Below are 22,484 nucleotides of genomic sequence, written 5' to 3' on the forward strand. Positions count from 1 at the left end.
TAATCTCAGCAAACAACACGATTAAGAAGCTAGATAATATTAGGTAATAAGGAAAAAGGCATACATTGTTTCTATCAATGAGAAAACAAAAGGGCAGAAACTCTGAAAAGGGGAAAAAATATTTGTTGGGAAGTTGAAGTACAAATAGGAACCTAAACCAATGGCATGATTTTTGAGCAGTAGATACAGTATAAGAAAAAGAATCCAGTCAAACTGAGTACTTAAAACATTCTTGTTTGAGCATCACAGTTTCCTTTTCTGTAGTCACATTCTCTGCAATAAACAATATTTACAAATAATGAGGCGATGCTGCAAATAAACCCACTGACCAATCAGAAAAATGATAGTTACAGAAGAGGAAAGTAGAATCAAAAGGCAGGGAAATGAGATGCCAAACTCAAATGCAAACAATGAGAGTGGAATCTGAAATACGAGATGAAGCCAATACCCAGAAGCCAGACACAGGATAAGAACCGAACCAGGTTAGAAGCAAAGCAGAGGGCTTCAGAATGATTTCATCTTACCAAAGGATTTCTCTTCGTAGTGACAAAAATGTTTTCTAATTATTGCTTGTTGTGTTGGATTGTTTCCTGTTTGCTTTGTCAGTTTGTGAATTGGGATCTCATGAATCATGATCATTTCATTGTAATAGTAACGTCAACTAGGATAGGACAATTTATGTCAAAAAGGTCGGTGTAAGACATATTCAAATACTTTCATGGCTGTGAACACTTAATATAATAAAGAGGTTCTTGCGGACAGGTGTGGTGGCTCACACCTGTAATCCCAGCATTTTGGGAGGCTGAGGTGGTTGGATCATGAGGTCAGGAGTTCAAGACCAGCCTGGCCAAGATGGTGAAACCCCGTCTCTACTAAAAATAACAAAAAATTAGCCGGGCATGGTAGTGGGCACCTGTAATCCCAGCTACTCGGGAGACTGAAGCAGAGAATTGCTTGAACCTGGGAAGCAGAGGTTGTAGTGAGCCGAGATCACACCACTGCACTCCAACCTGGGCGACAGAATGAGACTCCGTCTCAAAAAAAAAAAAAAAAAAAAGTTCTTTCTAATTTTGTTTTCCATTCAGCACGATCCCACGCCTATCTCCAAGAATACAGCCAGAAAAATACATCATTCATTAAAGAGTAAAACATTAAAACAGTGTGACATGGGTGCATAAATAGACAGACTGTAGAAACAGAGTTTAAAGTCCATAAATAAATAATATACTTACAGCAGTTTAGTACATTATAAAGATGGCATCAGTGGGGGAAAAAATGGTCTCTTCAGTACATGATGTTTTTATAGGAGAGCCATCTTGAGGGGACAGATGTTGTATTCATATGTTTCACCATAAGCCAGGATAAACTTTAAACCAATCAAAGATCTATATGTTTGAAAAAGAAAAGAGGCCGGGCACGGTGGCTCACGCCTGTAATCCCAGCACTTTGGGAGGCCGAGGCGAGTGGATCACGAGGTCAGGACTTCAAGACCAGCCTGGCCAAGATGGTGGAACCCCGTCTCTGTTAAAAATACAAAAATTAGCCGAGCGTGGTTGTGGGTGCTTGTAATCCTAGCTACTCTGGAGGCTGAGGCAGAGAATTGCTTGAACCTGGGAGGCGGAGATTGCAGTGAGCCGAGATCTTGCCACTGCACTCCAGCCTGGACGACACAGCGAGACTCCATCTCAAAAAAAAAAAAAGAAAAGAAAAACCACAAAAGTAACTTAAGAAAATATAGGAAAAAAACATGGAGAAGACCACAGAAGATTGACATATTCTGCTACATCACAATCAAATGTTCTTCATAACAAAAAAAAAAAAGGGGGGGGGGGTCATAAACAAAGTCAAGTAAGAGGTAAACTGGAAAAATTGACACTCATATTAAAGGCAAAGGGCTAATTTCCCTAACATATAAAGAGCTCCTTGAAATGTATAAGAAAATGACCACTCAGTAGAAAAATGGGCCAAGGCAATCAACTGAAAAAAAACCTTCAATATATTAAAAAAAAAAAAAAAATGCTCAACTTCACTGTAAAAGGAATGCAAAATAAATATACACAAACCCTTATCAGACTGGCAAAAATCCTAAAAGGTAACAGAAGCTTACATTTTATCAATTATAAAACTAAAGCTCATTGAACTAGATTAGGCAGCCTAAGTTTAAACAATAATAATGTCAAGAATAGATGTGTCGTTTGCTAATAGCTTTATACTAAAATAGTGCCACTACATGTGCTCATGCCTATAATCCCAGCACTTTGGGAGGCGAAGGCTGGAGAATCACTTAAGGCCAGGAGTGAGAGACCAGCCTGAGCAACATAGTAAGACCTCATCTCTACCAAAAATTTAAAAATTAGCTGGGTGTGGGGGAATGCACCTGTAGTGCTAGCTACTCAGGAGGCTGAGGCGGTAGGATAGTTTGAATGAACTGTGATCACACCATAGCACTCTAGCATGGACAACAGAGCAAGACCCTGTCTCTAAAAAAAAAAATTGAAGTGGAATTTTCTTTGTTCAAATTTACCATCGATATAAGTTGGATCATTATATAAGCCAAACATAATAAAATTGAAAATGTGTTCTAAATGTTATTTTGGTACCCACTGTAGCTGTATTATCCTAATAAGAATTTTACAGAATTTTGCTGCTCTTAAAGTGTTCTTTGCCTGGATTTCAGAAACTGCTAATATTTTTTGTACAGTCACATTAACGAAAGTGGTACTGTGACAACACTCCAAACTGGGGTGATCTTAGGATAAAGCAAAGATGTGAATTTCCCTTCTAATCTCCTGACCACTAAACCCCCCTTTACCTTATTTTTCTGTAGAATAGTGCTAGATTGTTTTGGAGGGGATTTTTGCTCTTATTTTATCTTCATGCCAAAGATAGAAAAGTTATGGCTAATAAAGGGATGTTCTTTCAGTTAGAAAGTTTTTCTTTTCATAGGCTTTCCCTTCTACTTATCTTGGTAAGTAGAACAGGAGCTGAAATCTACCATAACACCATACCCATTTGACATCAAATCAATAATTATATACTTCACCATAGTGGAGCATATAAATGAAACAACATAATCTTGAAAGCAAAAAGAGTCCCCAAATGGCCCAGATAATCATATATCAAATTGGCAATGTCTGCAAGTATATGCATTCTCATGTACATTGGCCAGGCCAGGCCCACTACTGCAGAAAGGAGAAAGGATTCTGACACCGTTTCTTTTGACACGTCTCGCGGCCCTAAAATCTATTAAGGTTATATGGCTTAAACTCAGCAACACTGCTTTAAAATACTCACTCAAGTTAGATGGTTCTAAATAGAACTAATGACAGCCAAAAGAGAAAGGCCTGTAGGAACTTGCTGTGACACAGACCTGGTGTCTATAAACAGATTAGTAGAAGAGAGCAGAACATTGTTCTATCACCATAACTTTTGTGTTTTGGTATGAAGATACAATAAGATAATAGGAAAAAATTACCTGTTACATAGCCTACCACTGTTCTGTTCTGATAAATAAAGATTAAGAAGAGTTTAGCCTGTCATCTCTCCATATACTTGTATATGATGTATCAATTTAGTAATTAATCGTAAATACCCACTAACTAGTGTTATGTACTAAAGATTTGTCTATGGATATGAAAGACAAATACACTGGGGAGAAAGAACGGGTGAAATTTTTGATCTCTTCAAAAAGTTCATCACAATTAATTCTTAGTTCAAAGGGCAACTGAAGCCAACCCCACTTATCATTTGTAAAAGGATAAGGGATAATACAGCTAAAGAAATCCTGAATCTGTATTAAACTTACTGTTTAACTGCTGACTAGTAGCCAAGATTGGATTCTTTTTCTGTACTATCTTTATATAAGACTTCAAAGGAAATGCGACAGTTTAAAAGAAGAAGAGAAAAAGTTAAATGCTTAAATAATCTACTCAGCGAATATATGTAGAGCATCTACAGTGGAAGGTAGCTATGCCAGTGGTTCCCAAATTTGTCTGTCTATTAGAATCACTTGAGATCTTCAAAAATTCCAAAATACAAAAAAATTAGCTGGGCGTGGTGGCATGCGCCTGTAGTCCCAGCTACTCAGGCACTGAGGCTGGAGGATGGCTTGAGCCCAGGAGGTAGAGGCTGCAGTGAGCCGAGACCACACCACTGCACTCCAGCCTGGGTGACAGTGAGATCCTATCTAAAAAAAAAAAAAAAAAAAATTCCAAAGCGCAGGCCACACCACAGCAATTATCTCACAGTCTCTGGGGTTGGGACACAGTCATCACTGGCAATATTTGAAGCTCCACAGGTGATTTCAGTGTGCAGAAAAACGTGGAAACCACTAGACTATAGAATGTTGTAATTGTCAGTTATATTAAATGAGTATTAATGATCAAAAGATTCATGTGCATGATTCTAATTACTATTTTGTTTTCACAACTTATGTGTGTAGTATAATTGTTTCTTCTACTTAAAAATATTTTAATATTAATCATTATTAGTCTGCTTGCTAAAATCACACTTGCTGCTTTCTTCTGTTTTCATATATCAACAGGAATTGGCAGCAATGAAACAGATTCTCGTTAAGATGCATAGTAAACATTCTGAGAACAGCTTACTTCTCACTAAAACAGAACCAAAAAATGTGACAGAAAATCAGAAATCAAAGACTTTGAATGTGCCTAAAGAGCATGAAGACAATATATTTACACCTAAACCAACACTCTTTGTAAGTACAATTTTTAAAACTCATAATTTTAATATTCCTGATTCTTACTAAATGTATTTTAGTTAATTTTTTCCTTTTACATTTATGAAATGAGTAGATTCCACAAATATGTTTCATGAAAAGACCTTGAAGGATTTGCATTAATCCATTTTCTAAATGTGTATATTACCTATCTTATAGATGATAGTATATTTTACTGTAATTCCTCATAAAGTGTGAAATCAATTAACATAAACTGAAATGCATTGTTAGCTAAAAATATATGTGCACAGAAATTAAAGAAAAAGAAATAAGAAAAATTTGGATTAAAAGCAGGTAAAATACCAAAAATATGTACAGTTATTATGTGCCAATTTTTAAAAATAGAGAAAATAAATTAGGAAATATTGAAAACTATATATTTTAACAAATAATAAGAATCAAGATTAAAAGGCAAGAGAATTAAAATAGGAGTAACATTATTAAATATTCCATTTTACTTCAAATGGTTTCTCAATCATGCTTTCATTTCTCAGGAGAAACATGATTTTTATCTGCTAAACATAGAGACTCAAAACCAGAAAGATTTTCTCTGATATTCTGATTCAGTGAGTCCCCAGAATCTTAATTTTTTTAACTCCCAAGGTGAATATAATAATCAGTCAAATATGAGAACGTCTGATCTCAGTCATTTTATTATACTTGCAGATAATGCTACTGAAGATTAATAGGATGAAAGAGATTTTTTAGTGATTATATAATTCAACCTCCTTTTTTAAAAAAATGAAAGTTGCAGTTTAGATCAAATAAGGGACAATTGGGCAGACATGGTGGCTCACACCTCTAATCCCAGCACTTTGGGAGGCCAAAGTGGGAGGATCACCTGAGGTCAGGAGTTCAAGACCAGGCTGGCCAACATGGTGAAACCCTGTCTCTACTAAAAATACAAAAATTACCCGGGTGTGGTGGCACACGCCTGTAGTCCCAGCTACTTGGGAGACAGGCAGGAGAATTGTCGGTGCGATGGCACCACTGCACTCCCCGCCTGGGCGAGAGAGTGAAACTCTGCCTCAAAAAATAAAATAAAATAAGGGACAATTATTTTAAGGATATGTGTGGCAGTAATGTAGACTAAGCTGACAGGTGGGAGAAAACAGGATGGCTCAGTTGACTAGCCTGGACACAAGGCGGCTGAGTCCATGCATCTTTTCCTCTGTAGTACATCAGCTTCTCTTTGTTTCTCCTCTAGTTTCTGCTTACTCATGTTTTCCACTTCCTCATTAACTTGCTCACAGCCCTTTGTCTTGAAACAGGTTTCTGTACATCCTTTCTGCATCTACTCTCTTATAATGTAGTTCTCCCTGTATTTTCCAAGACTAACAATCTAATTGGCATAGCTAATTCTTGTTGGGTGATACCCCTTTTTGGCAAGACTTCCTAAGCTTATTACCCAGCCTACAGAATGGCTGCCCTTAATGGTGAGCAGGAGTCACACAGTTCCAAATACAGCTGCTGAGGACTGTTTATTAAGGGCTATGGCTAGGCAAGTTTTGCTCAGAGAGTGGGCAGAGATTGTGGCAGACACTATGCTGTGTCTATTATAATCTATAGGAAGAAAGCAGATTGAATACATACACATTAATGGGAAATAGGGTCAGATGAAAACCACAAGATACAGCTGAATACTTAAAGCCTGTCAGCACTCTCTGATCTGCCTTTCTGATCCTACTCTGCTCCAGGCAGTGGCACTATTCCTTCTGACCCTGACCTTCTGCATTTTTGGCTTTAGCTTGGTAACCTGATTGTGATTTTCTGGAATACCGGCTATAATCAGTCAGTACATGAGTAACAATAAGATTTCCCCAGTACCTCCAGATAAGGTTATGCAGTGATGATAAAATTAAGAAGATTCAATATTAGTTGGGTAGTTCTTCCTTCCTTATTTTTGCTTATCTGGATTTTCTATTTTATTCTACAATAAAATTCTTTTTAAATAATAATAAGGGAAATTTTTTTCAAAAGAGGTACAAGCTCAGCTATGTCCTAATGAAAACTGAGAGGTAATACTACAAACAAGTCAAATCAAAGACTGTAAGCTAATGCAGAATTAGTAATGTAAACTGACTAGATAACCTGGGGCAAATCATTAAATGTTCTCAGTGTGTTCTTATCTATAAAATTAAGTGGGAGGTTATAATGAAATGAGTTCTGGACTCCTTTTATTCTAGCATGCTATGATTCTCTGCAGGCATCATAATTTTTAGTTATTCTTTTGAATATTTTCAATTTTCCATAAGAATACTTTTTTATATTTTCTCTGAACTTGTTGATAAGGAATTTACCATGCTAATATTTGAAGTAAGAGCTAATCATTTTATAATCTCATGGTTTTATACCTAAAATGAAAACATTTCTAAATCCAGATCCTTTGGCTGAAAGTATTTGCTGTAGGTATTTTCCCCTGATAGTAAATTCAGTGATGGATGGGTGGATGGATGAGCGTTTCCATATGCATTGACAATATGAGGCGAGCCACACAAAACTACTGTTAACTGGGCAATGGAGTGGGAGCAGTGCTATGATGCAGAGGAGGAGAAATAAGAGCTTGACTTTTTTTTTTTTTTTTTTTTTGACACTTAGGTCTTCCTCTGAAGACTTTTTTTTTTTTTTTTGGAGATGGAGTCTCACTCTGTCGCCCAGGCTGGAGTGCAGTGGCGTGATCTCAGCTTACTGCAACCTCTGCCTCCCAGGTTCAAGCGATTCTCCTGCCTCAGCCTCCTGAGTAGCTGGGATTACAGGCATGTGCCACCAAGCCCAGCTGATTTTTGTATTTTCAGTAGAGGCAAGGTTTCACCATATTGGTCAGGCTGGTCTCAAACTCCTGACCTCGTGATCTGCCCACCTCGGCTTCCCAAAGTGTTGGGATTACAGGCGTGAGCCACAGCACCTGACAAGACTTTTTTTAATGTACTTTTTTATATGTCTACAAATGTTTTACAGTGTACAAGTGATATTTACATCTGAAGGCAACCTCAAAATTCCCTTTTTTAGAAAAGCTCTGGCCTTTGAAATGACATATGTGACAGAGTCGTTGTTCAGGCACTTAGTGTACCAACAAAAACTAATTGAACCACAGAATGTAAGTGCCTTAAGGACAGAAACTGTATTCCTTTTGTTTTGCATAGCATCTGAACAAAGCAGATACTCAATAAATATTTGCTGAAGAGAAAAAAAGCAGTTATTTGTCTCCCCAGTTTAGTTATGTTCTTAGCTGTTAACACGCTAAACTGGGTGGGGAACTTTAATGTTAAAGTAAACTACAGGGAGAATGAAAGCTTCACCTCCCATGACTCTAGTTAGTGCTACTTCTAGACTAAGTCTAGGCAACTTAAGTCTTCTTTATTCAGAAACACCCAGTTCATTCCCACTAATCACCTACTTTCACTCTTAAGGTAGCTTTTTGCTGTGCTATCCCTTTTTTCCCAGCCTCACTTATCTCTTTCTTAGAAAAACCTAGAGCTATTCTAATCTGATTTAGAACAACTTTCCTCTTTCCTTCCTGAGCAGTATGGGACTCTTTTGCTGCTTTTCTGCTGCCATACTATTCGAAAATAGAATTTATACTCAGGATTCACATCGTTGTCATTATTTTCTCAATACCTTATTAAAAATGCAGATACTAGCAACTCTGCTTTTAGTCTTTTCACCAAGTAGATTGTAAACATTAAAACAAAAAAGAGCTTGGGTGCAGTGGCTCACACCTGTAATCCCAGCACTTTGAGAGGCCGAGGCAGACGGATCACCTGAGGTCAGGAGTTCGAGACCAGCCTGGCCAACATACTGAAATCCCGTCTCTACTAAAAATACCAAAATTATTCAGGTGTGGTGGTGCATGCCTGTAGTCCCAGCTACCTGGGAGGCTGAGGCAGGAGAATCACTTGAACCTGGGAGGTGGAGGTTGCATGAGCCAAGATCATGCCTCCACACTCCAGCCTGGACGACACAGCAAGACTCTGGTCTCAAAAAAAAAAAAAAAAAAAAAGCCTTAGGCTCTAAGTATGGTAGCAAACAATACGATTGTGCACCTCCAGTGTATAGTGTGTGAAGTGTCTGATTTTTGGTGAGTTTACGATGTAGTTCAGGCCTTGACTTACATTTGTTATCTCATTGGCTAGCATATGTTGGATAGATAGATTAAGTTTATATAATTGATACATAAGTGGTTATATGAACGACATGATTCCCTAGAAGAGCTTTGGAAAGCTATATGTCATCTGGAAAGAAAAAAAAATTTTTTTTTTTTTTTGAGACAGAGTCTCACGCTGTCGCCCAAGCTAGAGGGCAGTGGCATAGTCTTGGCTCACTGCAACCTCCGCCTCCTGGGTTCAAGCAGTTCTCTTGCCTCAGCCTCCTGAGCAGTTGGGATTACAGGCACATGCCACCATGCCCCGCTAATTTTTTGTATTTTTTTGTAGAGATGGGGTTTCACCATGTTGGCCAGGCTGGTCTCCAAACTCCTGACCTCAGATGATTCACCCACCTTGGCCTCCCAAAGTGCTGGGATTACAGGTGTGAGCCACCGCACCTGGCCTGGAAGGAAAATTAGTGTAGTCAATTCAAGAAGTGTTTACTGACTATATGCAAGAGCCTGTGATGATCATTAAGATAGCATCAGCATTAAAACTGCTGCTCCTGTAGGATCAAGCTTAGTAAACAATAATATAAGGCAAAATCAGTTAGCCTACTTTTTTTGTTTTATTTTTGAGACACGGTCTTGCTCTGTCACCTAGGCTGGAGTGCAGTGGAATGAACACGGCTCACTGCAGCCTCAATCTCCCAGGCTCAAGTGATCCTCCCAACTCAGCCTCCCAAATAGCTGAGACCACATGTGCACACCACCACACCCAGCTATTTTTTTTATTTTTTTTGTAGAGACAGGGTCTCACTGCATTGCTCAGGCTGGTCTTGAACTCCTGGGCTCAAGCAATCCTTCCACCATGGCTATAATCTCAAACTGCTGGGATTATAGTCATCAGCTACTACACCTGTCCTGGGTATCCTACTTTAAAGGAAATACAAATTGCTATGAAAATTCAGAGAAAGAATAGACACTGTGGTTTTGGAGGACTCTAGGTTGCCTTGTCAGAAAGGAAGTATTTGAGCTTGGCTTTAAAGAATGCATGGATTTTGACAAGTGAAGATGAGCGTTATTTAGAAATTCCAAGAGCAAAGAAAATATGATATTGGCCAGGCGCGGTGGCTCACGCCTGTACTCCCAACACTTTGGGAGGCCGAGGTGGGCGGCTTACCTGAGATCAGGAGTTTGAGACCATCCTGGCCAACATGGTGAAACCCCATCTCTACTAAAAATACAAAAATTAGCCAGGTGTGGTGGCACACACCCGTAATCCCAGCTACTCAGGAGGCTGAGACAAGTGAATCGCTTGAACCCAGGAGGCGGAGGTTGCATTGAGCCGAGATTGTGCCACTGCACTGCAGCCTGTGTGAAGAGCGAGATTCTGTCTCAAAAAAAAAGAAAAGAAAATATGATATTCACAAAATATTTTCTAACTTGTGCTCCTTTTTAATTGTTGAAGAATAGATGTCTAATATGTATTTTCTATATCTAGACTTTATTCCTTTCTTACTATATTCTTACGTCTGACTTTGGCCAATTCACTATCTATTAATCCTTTCCCATAGTACAAAAGGGAAATAAAAGTAGATAGGTTATACCTAGTCACATTAATAGAGACAGAAAGTAGAATGGTGGTTGCCAGGGGCTAGGGGGTATGGGGATTTATTGTTTAACAAGTAGAGAGTTCCAGTCAAGCAAGATGAAAAGAGTTCTATGGATGGACAGTAGTGATAGTTGCATCGTTATGTGAATGTAAGTAATACCACTGATATGTACATTTAAAAATGGTTGGCCGGGCACTGTGGCTCACACCTGTAATCCCAGCACTTTGGGAGGCCAAGGTGTGGGGATCACCTGAGATCAGGAGTTGGAGACCAGCCTGACCAACATGGAGAAATCCCGTCTCTACTAAAAATACAAAAATTAGCCAAGCGTGGTGGTGCATGCCTGTAATCCCAGTTACTCGGGAGGCTGAGGCAGGAGAATCGCTTGAACCTGAGAGGGGGAGGTTTTGATGAGCCGAGATCACGTCATTGCACTCTAGCCTGGGCAACAAGAGTGAAACTACATCTCAAATAAAAATAAAAATAAAAATAGTTAATGGGATAAATCTTATGTTATATGTATTTTACCACAATCTTCTTTTTAAAAACTTTTTAAAGCCTGGGCAACAACTTTTGTGAGATCCTGCTTTTACCAAAAAAAAAAAAAAAATTTTTTTTTTAAATCAGCCAGGCATGGTGGTATGTGCCTATGATGCTAAGCTACTTGGGAGTCTGAGGTGGGAGGATCACATGAGCCCAGGAGGTTGGGGCTGCAGTGAGCCATGTTCACGCCACTGCCCTCAACCCTGGGTGACAGAACAAGACCCTGTCTCAAAATAATATATATAAAATGATGAAATATAAAATAAAAAATAAATTTAAAATTTTAATTTAATTTAAAAATTGTAAGTAGGTTACAAAAATAATTTTTCTCATTTGTTCATGAGGGAAAGTTTATAATTTTATCAAAAATGGAATGTAGCAGTTATTTATAATATAGTAATATAATGAGTACAATTGGTTGTGTTTAGACAAGTGACAAGGATGCCACACTAGGGTAGCGTCATCACAGAGTAATGTCCTAACACTGTGCCTCCCAACATTTTTTATAACACACATGGAAAATTATAATATTTCTATGGCACAACAGGATAACTGAACTTGCTGGTAGATTGAAGGGACTCCAGCCACCCCAGGCACTGGGGACTGAGGAGAACAAAAGCTCCACATACCTGTAACACTTCTGTGTCATATTTGTGTTTAGAAGTTCTGGTTTCACTTTTTTTTTTTTTTTTTTTTTTTTTTTTGAAATGGAGTCTTGCTCTGTCGCCCAGGCTGGAGTGCAATGGTGCAAACTCGACTCACTGCAACCTCCGCCTCCTGGGTTCAAGCAATTCTCCCACCTCAGCCTCCTGAGTAGCTGGGATTACAGGGACGCACCACCATGCCCAGATAATTTTTGTATTTTTAGTAAAGACGGGGTTTCACCATATTGGCCATGCTGGTCTCGAACTCTTGACCTCAAGTGATCTGCCCACCTCGGCCTCCCAAAGTGCTGGGATTACAGGCATAAGCCACCACGCCTGGCCCGGTCTCACTTTTTTATGTTGAATGTAGACTCATCTCACCAAAGTATGACCGGACCTCAAAATATCTAGCTGTTTACATATACATTTTTAAATATTCATTTTTTAATTTCTAGTGTCAGGAACACTAATTGTAACCTCTTCCTGATGTTATTTAATTTAGCTGGTGAGCTAAACTAGAAATCAGGAATTTTTTGGTGAGCATGAAATGAAGCTGACTGATCTCAGACAGCTTCACATTTTGTTAGTGGTAAAGCCAGATCAACTGTCTTAAACTCACTTAAGTTGGGCCCTGCCTATGAGGACTTCTCAATATTTACTTATTTGATTTCCAGTTTATATCTTTTTTGGAAAACAAAGTAATGATATCTACCAGACATAGACTTTTTTTCCTTAGAGAAGTGGTACTGGTTAAACACTAATAGATTCTTAATTTCTAGCTCTTTTTTTAGATTACAGGAATAATCTACCAGGCTTACTATGTCTGCATTTATCAGTCATCATTCTTTCTAATTTTAACTAACCCTCTCAATGGGTTATAATCCCCATGTTATATATTAACGTTTTAGCTGGCTAATTCTGGATGACACAGAAGTATCTATCTTATCAGTTATTTGTTTCCAAAATCACCTTGTAACATAGTAAATTACTTCTGGTAAGTTTCCAGTTAGTCTTGTCATTTGTTTCTGCAATGGCTTTGTGCTCTCTTTCCTAAATCTGGAATATAGTATACTTTAGGGCCTGTTAATACTCCACTAACAATTTAAGGTTTTTATTAATTTGTATACATATATATATATATTATGTGTATGTAAAATATATATGCATATATAGTTTATATATATCTGTAAAGCACTTCATATTATGAAGCCTTTAAGCCTTATATTTAAAATAAGGACCCTACTCAGTTAAATGGTTAATCCCATTAATACCTGAAGCAGAATGTCAAATTTTGTCATATAAAGCACCATCTTATGGATATAAAGGGAAGTAACTTTAATAAAATAGAAAAAAGAAACACTGCTGATCAAAGAACTAAAAGAATGGAATTATCAAAATAAAAAGCAGTTAATTTTTGTTTTGTTTTGTTTTGTTTTGAGATGGAGTCTCACTCTGTCACCCAGGCTGGAGTGCAGTGGCGCAATCTTGGCTGACTGCAGCCTCCACCTCCTGGGTTCAAGCAGTTCTCCAAAAATCAGTTAATTATACATCTGAATTATTTTGCTGTGCCCATTTTAACAATCAGTTACCAAGAGCCAGCAAACTCTATTGTATATTCTTTGTTCATTTGTTTTTTACCTTTTTTAAAAGATGTCAAAACTAGGCCAGGCGCAGTGGCTCACGCCTGTAATCCCAGCACTTTGGGAGGCCAAGGCGGGCAGATCACCTGAGGTCGAGAGTTCAAGACCAGCCTGACCAACATGGAGAAACCCCATCTCTACTAAAAATACAAAATTAGCCGGGCGTGGTGGCGCATGCCTGTAATCCTAGCTACTTGGGAGGCTGAGGCAGGAGAATCGCTTGAACCCAAGAGACAGAGGTTGCAGTGAGACAAGATCGCACAGTTGCACTCCAGCCTGGGCAACAAGAGCCAAACTCCATCTCAAGAAAAAAAAAAAAAAAAAATATGTCAAAACCATTCTTAGTATGCAGCCCATACAAGAACAGACCATGGGCCATAGTTGACTGATCCATGATCTATCTCAGGAGTTGATAAAAGCTTAGAAACTTCCAGTGTTTGGAACAGGGCTATCACTAATGGCTAGCACATTACTGACTAAAATATCTGGAAATGAAGAATATACATTTTATGAAAATCAGAAATAAACTTTTCAGAAGCAGTATTATCTACTTGGAATCTGTTCAAATTTTGGTAGTGATGAGACTTACATACTAATGTAGGTGAGAAATCACTCTGACATACTCTATGCTAATGTAATTAACAGAGAACCTGAATTTCAGAGAATAATATAACCGAAGGAAAAAGTTCACCAATCGAAGGATTGAAAATATCTTTGAATGATATAAGTAAATTTGAGTTCATACAGCAAAATATGCTGTTTCCATGCCTTACTGGTTATTTACCATTTCCACTCAAAAATCAGGCTGTTGCTTAGAATCACAAGTACTACCCCTGATGCTTGTAAAGGGTGATGTTGCCTGATTAGTTAAAAGCATATTATTGCATTACTGTAGTAGAATTCTCTTTTGTCTTGCATAGTAGAAAGGCTTGAATAGACTCACATGAAACTTTATGTCCAGACTTAAATAGAACTGAAAGGCTTCTGTCACAGCAGACCCAAACATTCATTCATTCATTGAAAAATGTTTATTGAGCACTTACTTTGTGCCAAGTACTATTCCAAGCAGTGGAGATATAAATAATTCCTGCCTCCGTGGATCTTACATTCATGGATAAAGATAGACTATAAACCGACAAACAAAAAAATAAATTGAATAAGATGTGAAAACATGACAAATGCTATGGAGAAAATGTATGAGGTAACTGAGAAGTCCTCGATTTGCCCACTCTGCAAAATTAATAAATGGCTAGAACCTGTGCTTTAACCACTGTACTATACGGTGCTCAAACCACAAAAAATCAAAGAAGGCATGACATCGAACACCTACTGCTGGCGAGACACTTCCCTGCATGCTGAAGATACAACATGAGATAAGATAAATGGTATAAACTAAGAGTATAAGAGTCAGCATCTTTAGGAATTGTGTCCCACTGCTAGTTCAGCAGCTTTAGCAAATTGTTCAGTCTCTCACATACAGGCCTGGAGATAACTATTTCAGGACAAGTATGTGGCCCTATGAAGTCATCAGGAACCTAGGTTCCCTCTTCCTTTCTCTTCAGCCATCCTTAGAGTGTGGCATCTGTTCTTAGAATCACAATATGGTTGCTCTGGCCTCAGCCATCATGTCTGCATTTTAAGCAGGAAGCGAGAAAAAGGGAGGAAAATAGTCTCCCTTTCCAAAGGAGTTTTTCCCTAAGTCCTACCCAACATCTTCAGCTTATATCCCATTGGCCAGAACTTAGTCATGTGGCCACACCTAGCAGCAAGGAAGGCTGATAAATGTTTTATACAGGGTGAATCTATTGCTTTACTGATAAAATCAGAGTTCTGTTATTAAGAAGGGGGAAATAGATATAGGCTAGACAGCCAGCAACCTCTGCACTTGATCTCAGCCAAAAGGTCGAGGCGTGATCCCAGCAGCCTCTGTAACAGGGTTTGATTCATTTTTATATCCCCAGAACCTAACACAAGGACTGGCACAGAGTAGTTAGTCAAATAAATGCTATTAAACTAATCCCAAGTACAAATAATTGAGTTCATGTTGGAGAGTGTCAAGAAATAGGATTAGATGTGTAAGTATGGGCCAGATCCTAAAGGGGCCAGTCTTCTAAGTGAAATGTGGTTAGAACATGACAGTGATGGTGAAGTTCACCCAAAATAACCTGGGAATAAGGAACATATCTTAGTCCTATGGGAACAGACTTTGAAATTAAAATGGTTGTGATAAGACATCTGAAAAGTCACCCTATGAAGTAGCAAGGCAGTTAATCCCCAAGACACAAGGTACACTTGACTGTGGCAGATCTGTCTCATTAACACATCTAAGGAGAAAACATATTAGGGGTGGGAGTAATGGTCTGCAGTGTAACAGACACAGATAAAAGGAGAGTCAGAAAGAACTGTCTGCCATTGAAATTCTTATACCGTCCTTTTTGAGTATTAAGATTCCTTTTTAATGCCAAAGTTTTTATTTACCTTCTCCCTGTAAACACATAGTAATAGTAAAAATTTTAGTATCAGTTAATTGAGGAAATGCAAATGTACAAACCAATTCTGCATCCTTTGGTATAATCCCGAGGATCTGTAGCTTAGTTTATAGCAGTTGCTTTCACCTTTTTGGCCAGGAGTCACAGTTGAGAAAACAATTTACATTATGACCTAGTAATGATCACACAGTTTCTCAAAACAGAACTTACCCCCACTATGGCCAATACTCTAATATTTTTCTATGCTAGTTTTTTTTTTTTTTTTCTAAATTCTGTTCTTTTACCTACTAGAGTTCATTACCCGTGGGTTGGGACCTGCAATTTAAAGAACAATGGTGGCCGGGTGCGGTGGCTCACACCTGTAATCCTAGCACTTTGGGAGGCCGAGGCAGGCGAATCACCTGAGGTCAGGAGTTCCAGACCAGCCTGGCCAACATGGTGAAACCCCATCTCTACCAAAAATACAAAAATTAGCCAGGGGTGGTGGTGCATGCCTGTAGTCCCAGCTACTCGGGAGGCTGAGGCAGGAGAATTGCTTGAACCCGGGAGGCGGAGGTTGCAGTGGGCCGAGATTGTGTGACTGCACTCCAGCCTGGGCAACAGAATGAGACTTCATCTGAAAATAAATAAATAAATAAAATAAAGAACAATGGCATACATGTTCTTCTATGACCAAGAATAGTGACAGCCCTAGACTTTTAGCTGGCTCACCTTTCCCAGTCACCCAAATCTATCTGATTGTATAAGAATCATGCAATTCCCTAGTTTTACTCTGACTTTTCCTTATCTTAACAACAAATAAAAAGCTGAGCTGGAAAATCATTAACTTTTCTTTTTTTTTTTTTTTTTTTTGAGACAGAGTTTTTCACTCTTTGTTGTCCAGGCTGGAGTGCAATGGCGTGATCTCAGCTCACTGCAACCTCCACCTCCCAGGTTCAAGCGATTCTCCTGCCTCAGCCTCCCAAGTAGATGGGATTACAGGTGCCTGCCACCATGCCCGGCTAATTTTTGTATTTTTAGTAGAGACAGGGTTTCACCATGTTGGCCAGGCTGGTCTCGAACTCCTGACCTCAGGTGATCCCCCCCCACCTTGGCCTCCCAAAGTGCTGGGATTACAGGCGTGAGCCACCACACCCAGCCAACTTTTCTTAAATACATAAGAGAAGTGAGGTCACAAAGCAAACTGCTGCCCCCAAAATTGGACAGATAGGCCAATACAGAGAATGATGATGTATCAGAGCAAAAACTCCCATGGATGGGAACCAGTGCTGGGGTAGGAAAACCTGAATGTAACTGCTAGAAGTTAGGTATGGACAAGTCTGAAAGTTAAAAACTCCAGTCATAGAAGGAACCCCCACACTCTTGTGAATTTTAACTTAAGCTTGACCTAGTTCTTACAGTAAATATTGGGAGAAAAATCCCCTTCCGTTTCCAGCAGTGGGAGGGAAAAGAGAACATTTTGAAATATGTTAGAGAACTCAGTTCTCAACAAGGTCTCCCTTCAGGAGAAACTGTTTTAACTAGAAGCTACCCTGCTGGGGCTTTATCAAAGCCTAACTGACCTGGGAAAAACTCAATACCCAATCCAGCCCACCTAGCCATCATGGCCCACCTAAGAAGGGGAAAAAAACTGAGAAACGTATGTAAAGTTCATATTCCAGAGGCACACTCTAACTGAAAGACTGAGACCTAATCATAGGACCATAGGATGACTTCCCTACCCCCACACCTTACCACCACATTACCAAAGGCCCATTTACGGCAGTTTCTTTTTCCCAGTACAGTATGTCCAGTTATCAGGAAAAACTTAACCAGGTAGACTAAAAACCAAAAAACACAGTTTGAAGAGACAGTGCAAGCATCAGAACCAGAGTCAATTGTGCCATAAATGTTGGAATTAACAGACAGAGAACCTAAAACAACTATGATTAGTATGCCAAGGGCTGCAACAGATAAAGTAGACAACATGCAAGAACAGATGGGCACTGTGAGCAGAAAGATGAAAATCCTAAGAACCCCCCAAAAAGGAGAAATACTAGAGATCAAAACTGCTGTAACAGAAACGACAAATGCTGGCCAGGTGCGGCGGCGCACACCTGTAATCCCAATGCTTTGGGAGGCCGAGGTGAGCAGATCACCTGAGATCAGGAGGTTGAGACCAGCCTGACCAACATGGTGAAACCCCATCTCTACTAAAAATACAAAATTTAGCCAGGTGTGGTGGCAGGCACCTGTAATCCCAGCTACTTGGGAGGCTGAGGCAGGAGAGTTGCTTGAACCTGGGAGGCCAAGGTTGCAGTGAGCCGAGATTGTGCCACTGCACTGCAGCCTGGACAACAAAGTGAGACTCTGTCTCAGAAAAAAAAGTAAATGACAAATGCATTTGATAACCTGATTAGTACAGTGGACATAGCTGAAGAAAGAATCTCTAACCTTGAGAATATTTCAGGCCAGGCACAGTGGTTCATGCCTATAATCCCAGCACTTTGGGAGTGTGAGAGGATCACTTGAACCCAGGAGTTCGAGTTCCAGACCAACCTTGGCAACATAAGAGACCCTGTCTACACACACACACACACCAAAAAAAAAAAAAAAAAAAAAAACACTTAGCTAGGCACTGTGGTGCACACCTGTGGTCCCAGCAACTCAAAGAGCTGAAGTGGGAGGATCGCTTGAGCCCAGAAGGTCAAGGCTGCAGTGAGCCATGATCATGCCACTGCACTGTAGTCTGGGCAACAGAGCAAGACCCTGTCTCCGCCAATAATAATAATAATAATAATAATAATGGTATTGTAACAGAAACCTCTAAAAAAGAGAATATCCAAGGACTAAAGGATGACTACAAAAGCTATAGCATATATTTAATGAGAATATTAGAAAGAGAAGGAAGAAAGGAAGAGAAGAAATATTTGAAACAATAATGACAGAATTTCCCCCAAACTAATGTCAGACACCAAATATCCAAGGACTAAAGGATGACTACAAAAGCTATAGCATATATTTAATGAAAATATTAGAAGGAGATGGAAGAAAGAAAGGAAGAGAAGAAATATTTGAAACAGTGACAGAATTTCCCCCAAACTAATGTTAGACACCAAACCACAGACCCAGAGAAAGATAAATGCAAAAAGAAAAAAACAAAAAACTATACTTAGGCTTATCATTTGCATATCATTTTCAAACTACAGAAAATTGAGATAAAGACAAAATCCTAGCCTGGGCAACATGGCAAAACCCAATCTCTATAAAAAATATAAAAATTAGCTGAGAGTGATGGCATGCACCCATATTCCCAGGTACTCGGAAGGCTGAGGCGGGACTATCACTTAAGCCCGGGAGGTTGAGGCTACAGTTAGCCATGATCATACCACTCCAGCCTGGGTAACAGAGCAAGAGCCTATCTCAAAAAAAAAAAAAAAGAAAAGAAAAAATCCTGAAAGAAGCCCGAGGAAAATAACACCTTACCTATAGAGAAGCAAAGGTAAGGATTACATCTGACTTCTCAGAAACAATGCAAGCAAGGAAAGAGTGGAGTGAAGCATTTAATGTTATGAAAGAACAAAACCACCAACCTAAAATTCTGTACCCTGCAAAATTATTCTTTTCAGAAGTGAAAAAACAAAAATTGAAGGAATTTATTCCGTAACTTTTCAAAACAGAAAGCACTAGGCCCAGATGGGTTCACTGTTGAATCCCTTCCCTTCCCTTCCCTTCCCTCCCCTCCACTCCCCTCTCCTCCCCTCCCCCTTTTTCCTCCCTAGTAGCTGGGACTACAGGCACATGCCACCATGCCCAGCTAATTTGTATATTGTTTGTAGAGATGGAGTTTTGCCATGTTGCACAGACTGGTCTTGAACTCCTGAACTCAAGTGATCTGCCTGCCTTGGCCTCCCAGTGTGAGCCACAGCACCCAGCTAAAATTGTACCTATTCTCTACAATCTCTTTCCTTAGATAGAAGCAGAGAGAATACTTCCCAGCTCATTTTGCAAGGCCAGCATTGCCCTAATTCCAAAATCAAAGATATTAGAGGAAAACAAAACTACAGACCAATATCTCTCATGAATGTAGATGCAAAAATCTATGAGGATTTCTAGGGCAGTGAAAATATTATGTGATACTATATATTATTATGATACTATAATGGTGGATGCCTGTCTATAGACATTTGTCCAAACCCATAAAATGCATAGTACCAAGAGTGAACCCAAATGTAAACTATGGACCTTGGGTGATAATATGTCAGTGTAGGTTCATCAGTGGTAACAAATGTACCATTGTGCTAAGGGATATTAATAATGGAAGAGTCTGTGCATGTGTGGAGCCGGAGAGTATATGGGATATCTCTGTACCTTCCTCTCAATTGTTTTTTAAGACAGTCTTGCTCTGTTGTCCAGGCTTGAGTGTAGTGGCATGATCACAGCTCACTTCAGCCTTGACCTCCTGGGCCCAAGTGATTTTTTTTTACATGATATCTTGCTCTGTCACTCAGACTGGAGTGCAATACCACAATCTCAGCTCACTGCAACCTCCACCTCCCAGGTTCAATTCTCCTGTCTCAGCCTCCCGAGTAGCTGGGATTACAGGTGTGCACTACCATGCCTGGCTAATTTTTTGTATTTTTAGTAGAAACAGGGTTTCACCATGTTGGCCAGGCTGGTCTCAAACTCCTGACCTCAAGTGATCCACTGTCCTTGGCCTCCCAAAGTACTGGTATTACAGGCATGGGCCACCGCGCCCATCGTCAAGTGATCTTCTCACCTCCGTCTCCCGTGTTAACTGAGACTACAGGTGCATACCACCATGCCTGGCTAACTTGTTTTTTCTTTTCGTGGAGATGGGGTCTCACTATGTTGCCCAGGCTAGTCTCGAACTCCTGGGCTCAAGCAATCCTCCCACCTCAACCTCCCAAAGTCCTGGGATTACAGGCATGAGCCACCGCGCCCAGCCAAAATAGGAACTTTGACTGGAATCAGTGAAGTTCTGAATGTTTTATTCTGTAATTCACCTCCCCTGCCTTTTTCTTTCTATTCTGTACAGCCTGTCTCCTTTTAGGCTGAAATGATTGAGTAATAAACCCAAGAAGTACTCTGGTAAATACTTAGAAATTCATAAGATCTAAAACACAATAATTTGGATACAGTAATTATTTAATAAATATCTATTGAGTGAATGAATATCTATTATCTATATAGATGAGACAACTGAAAAGAAGTCATGTCCTTGATTTTTTTATAATTCTCTTTGAAAATAAAATCAATTCATAAAATAATTGCATCCCCAGAAAATCTTAAGTATAGGCTTTGAGCAAGAAAACACAGTTTTTTCTATCATATACCTACCAGGTGGGAGATTATTTATGGCAAAAGACAAAGTCTTCGCCCTTAAGTATCCTTTCTGAATTAAGAAAAGCAATTTTTTAGTATAGCTTACATAAAAAAACCTCAATGTATATAGTTCTCTGAGTTGCCTCTCTTGTCCTCCTTGTAAGCGTTTTATTGGATTTTCTTTTTCTTTTTTTAAACAGACTAAAAAAGAAGCACCTGAGTGGTCTAAGAAACAAAAGATGAAGACCTAGTGTTTTGGATGGGAAGCACCTGTAGACCATTATATACTCCTGAAGTTCTTTTTCTGATGGAAAACAAAATTCAGCTTAATCGTGTACTCAGCATTTTTTAAATAACAATGTTTATTTGAACTAATATTAAATTAACAAATTCAGTGTAATCAAAATGTGTAAAGAACAAACAATATACTTTATTTTTTTCTATTTTATAAAATAAATATATGCTATGGTTTAAATTTTGGAGCTTTCATAAATGTTCAATGCATTTTAAGTGTGTGGCTTATAAATATTTTGGTGAGTATTTTTCTGTACTACATAAATTCTGAGTATTAAGACACTTTGCATTTTTAAAAATTAAGAATCATTTGTGAAGTCCACTACAAGGTACTTCAAAAGCCCAGTAATGGTGGTCAGATATCGCGTAGATGGATACAGATTGTTGACTCTTTTTTGAAGTTGTTTTTTTCTTATATTTTATATTACCATTAACCAATAAAATCTGGCAGAAAGTCTGCTATTCCATTGGTAAAGTGAAAATTTGGTGGAAAGTCTGTTGCTACATCAGTCATAACATTGTTGGACCAGATGCAATATGGATCAGATTTCTAGTCAGAAAAAAAATCAATAGGATTTTCTTTTGTCATAAAATATGCTCCATTTCTCATTGAAGTTGTATACTTTAAAAGAACGGAAGGAGGCAAGAGAGAGGAAAAAAGGAAAGAAATATATATATATACACACACATATATATGTATGTCCAGGTTTTTCAACCACTATTGACATTTTGTTTGTTTGTTTTTTTGAGACGGAGTCTCGCTTTGTTGCCCAGGCTGGAGTGCAGTGGCGTAATCTCTGCTCACTGCAGCCTCCACCTTCCAGATTCAGACAGTTCTCCTGTCTCAGCTTCCCGAGTAGCTGGGATTACAGGCACCCGCCACCACGCCCGGCTGCTTTTTGTATTTTTAGTAGAGACAGGGTTTCACCATGTTGGCCAGGCTGGTCTTGAACTTCTGACCTCAGGTGATCCACCTGCCTCTGCCTCCCAAAGTGCTGGAATTACAGGCATGAGCCACCACACCCTGCCCACTATTGACATTTTGGGCTGGATAATTCTTTCTTAAGGGTGGACATAGGGTAAATCCTATGCATGTCATAATATATACCAG

At 39.1% G+C, this 22,484-nt stretch overlaps 1 protein-coding gene across 2 annotated transcripts in view; it reads left to right on the plus strand.

Annotated features, from left to right (window-relative positions):
* The window catches only part of PIBF1 (progesterone immunomodulatory binding factor 1), a 232,929-nt gene extending 211,074 nt beyond the window's left edge, over positions 1 to 21,855 (plus strand). For both annotated transcript variants that reach the window (XM_004054592.5, XM_031001205.3), the window contains 2 exons: positions 4,544 to 4,717; positions 21,280 to 21,855. In XM_004054592.5, coding sequence (XP_004054640.3) covers positions 4,544 to 4,717; positions 21,280 to 21,330 — 225 coding nt within the window. In that variant the 3' untranslated portion in view covers positions 21,331 to 21,855. The remainder of the gene's footprint in view (positions 1 to 4,543; positions 4,718 to 21,279) is intronic.
* Positions 21,856 to 22,484: the final 629 nt, after the last annotated feature.

The sequence above is a fragment of the Gorilla gorilla genome, chromosome 14 (assembly GCF_029281585.2).
Source record: "Gorilla gorilla gorilla isolate KB3781 chromosome 14, NHGRI_mGorGor1-v2.1_pri, whole genome shotgun sequence".
In the NCBI taxonomy this organism is placed as follows: domain Eukaryota; kingdom Metazoa; phylum Chordata; class Mammalia; order Primates; family Hominidae; genus Gorilla; species Gorilla gorilla.